This window comes from Haliotis rufescens, unplaced genomic scaffold (assembly GCF_023055435.1).
Source record: "Haliotis rufescens isolate VD_foot unplaced genomic scaffold, xgHalRufe1.0.p SCAF_4, whole genome shotgun sequence".
Lineage (NCBI taxonomy): Eukaryota > Metazoa > Mollusca > Gastropoda > Lepetellida > Haliotidae > Haliotis > Haliotis rufescens.
The window spans coordinates 56,148,690-56,152,711 of NW_025964112.1; the positions used below are offsets into that span (position 1 = coordinate 56,148,690).

Below are 4,022 nucleotides of genomic sequence, written 5' to 3' on the forward strand. Positions count from 1 at the left end.
ACGAAATGTATTGCCACACATCCTTTGAATATTGTAGTAACCGCATCTGTTCATTTTGTAACCTGTAATTGTAGACATAATGATTTAAATATGCCTACCGACAATGACTGAAAATAGTACTATTCTATGAATATTAGCTTCCGCGGTGATGCGGCCGTCAAACCAGCTGTTTCAATCAGAGGGGGTTTATTGTGATTTAATAGCCTCTGATTGACCAATCAGAATCGAGTAAATTCCAAATTCATGGTAGAATTTTCCTTCACTCACTGATTCATCCAATATCTTGCAGGATCACCGTTGTTTGCATAGAAGAATTTGAATGGAAACGCGATTACGAATTAGATGACCGCACTGTGACGTCACATGTGATGTCATGCCATGACGTCACTACCCTGACGGAGTGTCTAAAGGAATGCTCCAGCGAGAAGCTGTGTAACAGCGTGTTCGTGTACAAGCCCAGCATGGTCTGCTGTCTGAACAAGATGCGGGTGTACACGTCGTCCGACTCCCAAGCCGCACCCGGGCACGTGCATTACGTGTCTGCGTGGGTAGCCAAGAAGAAGACAATGATGTCATCTGCGACAGCAGCATCTGAAATTACAACAGAAACTGCAGCGGAAACAACTATAACTACTACAGAAGAAGAGACCTCCACGCAGGAGGTGGTCACAACGGAAACTACAGCAACAACATCCACTCCTACGACTACTATTACAACGGAAACAACAACAATGTCTGCGACAACTGCATCTACTACTACAGCCGAGGCTACGGCCGTGGGTAAGACGTGAGATATGTTTTTCTCATAGTGGATAGTGTTATCGATAAACTTGGTGTCAATCTCCGATAAATATGCATATGAGTTCCCAAGCAGAAACTATTTTAAGCTCGATTGATTTTGATGCCATGACTGCTTGCTAAAAAACATAAAGCGAAATGTGTTTGTATATGTTTCGTGGCCTATTGAGTACAGTTTCAGTATGACTACAAATACATCTGTGCGTTGCAGTGTTATCTACCGGGTTTACCTACGTCCCAAGTCTCCATTTGACTTTCAAAGCTAGCAGCCCGGTGACAAATGGGAAGGATGCTCAACGGTTGTGTGCGGGCCAAAATGGTCATCTGATTTACCTGAAAACTGCGGCCAGGCGGACCTTCATCACGGAGTACCTGAGTAATACGGGTAAACACACTTACAGACCTGCCTTGAAGCCAGTACGCCAATAATGTGTCTTGTTTGTCTTGAAGCCAGTACGCCAATAATGTGTCTTGTTTGTCTTGAAGCCAGTACGCCAATAATGTGTCTTGTTTGTCTTGAAGTCAATAGACAAGTAACATGTGTCTTGATTGTCTTGAAGCCAGTACGCCAATAATGTGTCTTGTTTGTCGTGAAGCCAGTACGCCAATAATGTGTCTTGTTTGTCTTGAAGCCAGTACGCCAATAATGTGTCTTGTTTGTCTTGAAGTCAATAGACAAGTAACATGTGTCTTGTTTGTCTTGAAGTCATTAGACTAGTCATATGTGTCTTGTTTGTCTTGAAGTCATTAGACTTGTCATGTGTGTCTTATTTGTCTTGAAGTCATTAGACTTGTCGTGTGTGTCTTGAAGTCATTAGACCAGTAGTATGTGTGTCCTGTTTGTCTTGAAGTCATTAGACCAGTAGTATGTGTCTTGTTTGTCTTAAAGCCATAAGACCAGTAGTGTGTGTCTTATTTGTCTTGAAGTCATGACATGTTTTGGTAAATTATGTTCTTTCAAACGCGGAATAGCACATTCCTGGCTTGTTCTAGGTGTATCCTGTCTACAAATTTTTAAAGTCTCCTTGAACCTGAAAAACACCTTTCTCCTACTGCTGAAATATAACACCGAAATGTTATGATAAGGCTTAGAGGCTGGTTACTAAGCCTTAAGGTAAACGATATAAGGCTGATATTGATATACATTTACGGCTTGCCCTAATTATGGTATTAAACAACTCTACTTACCAGCAACTTTTTGTCATAACCCAAATACGTATAAATATTAATGCTGCTGTCATCCATTTATAACGAATTACCAGGAGTACTATATTACAGCTATGAAAGAAGACGTACTTATGTAGAGCCTGTAAAACTGTAAAACTGTACCTTTTACGGGTACCAGGCTACTTCAAATATATATACCGCCTCCGTGGTCTAATGGTAGAGTGTCCGCCCGGAGAGCAGAAGGTCCGGGGATCGATCCCCAGCCGCGTCATACCAAAAGACGTTAAAAGATGGTACTTGTTGTTACCCTGTCTGGCGCTCGGCATTAAGGGGCTAAAACAAGGACTGGTCGGCTCGGAGTCAGTAAACTGTGTCTGAGTGGGGTATTCATGTTTAACTGCGGCATGGTAGCACTATAAATCGGCATCAGTCCGGACTAGTACAAGCAGCCACACACACATACACGTGCATGCACGTCGCTATATAAGTGCAAAAATCTTGGACGCGACGTTAAACCCCATTTCACCTCACCTCACCTCAAATATATGTATTGTATATGGGCCAGTGGCCTTTGTACAAATAAAACACTTCTTATTAGTTATAAAATTAATAATATACTGATTATATTATGATATTTACTTTCAATTTACACGTGTTTTTATGTTTGTATGTTCTTGTAACTATAACATAAGGATGTTTAAATTGTTGTTTATTACACTGGACTATTAGGCAAAGTGGTTAAACATTAGCTTCGATTCCCCAATGGGTATAATATGTGATTACTATTCTCAGTGCTCTCCATTGGCGTTCATATCATAAGAATAAAAGTTCCGTCAAATTCTACCTGCAGGTATATCTGAGTTCTACATCGGTGCCTACATGGTGGATGCCTTAACAGCGACGTGGTCTGACGGAACTCCGGTCGTGAACCCACCCTGGGCGCCGTCTGAACCTCACCAAGACGCCAAGTGTATCTCCATGATCATACCGTCCGGTGAATGGAAGGATGTTGCCTGCACTCAAATCATGCATTACATCTGCGAAATATAATAGTCTTGGTTCCATGTGCAATGGAATAAACAGGAATACAATCGAATACAGTGGAATACACGGGAATACAATGGAATAAACAGGAATACAATTGAATCAACAGGAATACAATGGAATACACGGGAATACCATGGAATAAACAGGAATACAATAAAATACGTCGGAATGCAGTGGAATAAGTAGGAATACAATGGAATAATCGGGAATACAATGGAATAAACAGGAATACATTGGAATACACAGGCAAACAATGGAATACACAGGCATACAATGGAATAAACAGGAATACAATTGGATACACTGGCATACAGTGGAGTACAATGGAATACAATGTTACTTGCTACCTGTGTATCATGTGACTTAATATGTGCACCAGCTTGTTTAAATTACATTAACATTATGCCCCCGTAGTGCATACGTGGGGCGGTCGGGTAGCCTAGTGGTTAAAGACCCGGGTTCGATTCCCGACATGGGTACAATGTGTGAAGCCCTTTTGTGGTGTCCCCCACCGTGATATTGCTGGAATATTGCTAAAAGCGGCGTAAAACCATACTCACTCACTCACTAGTGCATACGTGAGTAAATGTTGTTTTAAGCTGCAGGTCGACCTTTAAATAGTGCAGACTTGGCCATTTAATCCACAAGCAAGCCGTCTGCATATGATGATAAGCAACCAGGTCCTGCTTCATAACCCGAACATCCCTTTAGTCGGACATTAAACCTCCGCGAAAAGAAATAGGCCACAGCAACGAGAGATACAATGCATGTACAAAGTACGATAGTTTGAAATAGTTAGGGTACAACTAATATGTTTAAGTGACAGCATAAGATTAGTATTGTCACCTCACCGGTAAGTTACGTGGGCGTAGTAATACATTAGCACAAGTACAAAACATCAAAATGTAACGAGTGAGTCAGTGAGTATGGTTTTACGCCGCTTTTAGCAATATTCCAGCAATATCACGGCGGGGGACACGAGAAATGGGCTTCACACTTTGTACCCATGT

The 4,022-nt window shown here is 41.6% G+C and overlaps 1 protein-coding gene across 1 annotated transcript; it reads left to right on the top strand.

The window, feature by feature from the left end:
* The first annotated feature begins 297 nt into the window (after nucleotides 1-297).
* Nucleotides 298-3,513, top strand: LOC124115539 (protein let-653-like). The gene is made up of 3 exons (XM_046476569.2): nucleotides 298-780; nucleotides 1,010-1,183; nucleotides 2,816-3,513. The coding sequence occupies exons 1-3, from the start codon at nucleotides 369-371 to the stop codon at nucleotides 3,013-3,015; spliced, it is 786 nt and encodes a 261-aa protein (XP_046332525.2). The 5' UTR covers nucleotides 298-368; the 3' UTR covers nucleotides 3,016-3,513.
* The last annotated feature ends 509 nt before the right edge of the window (nucleotides 3,514-4,022 follow it).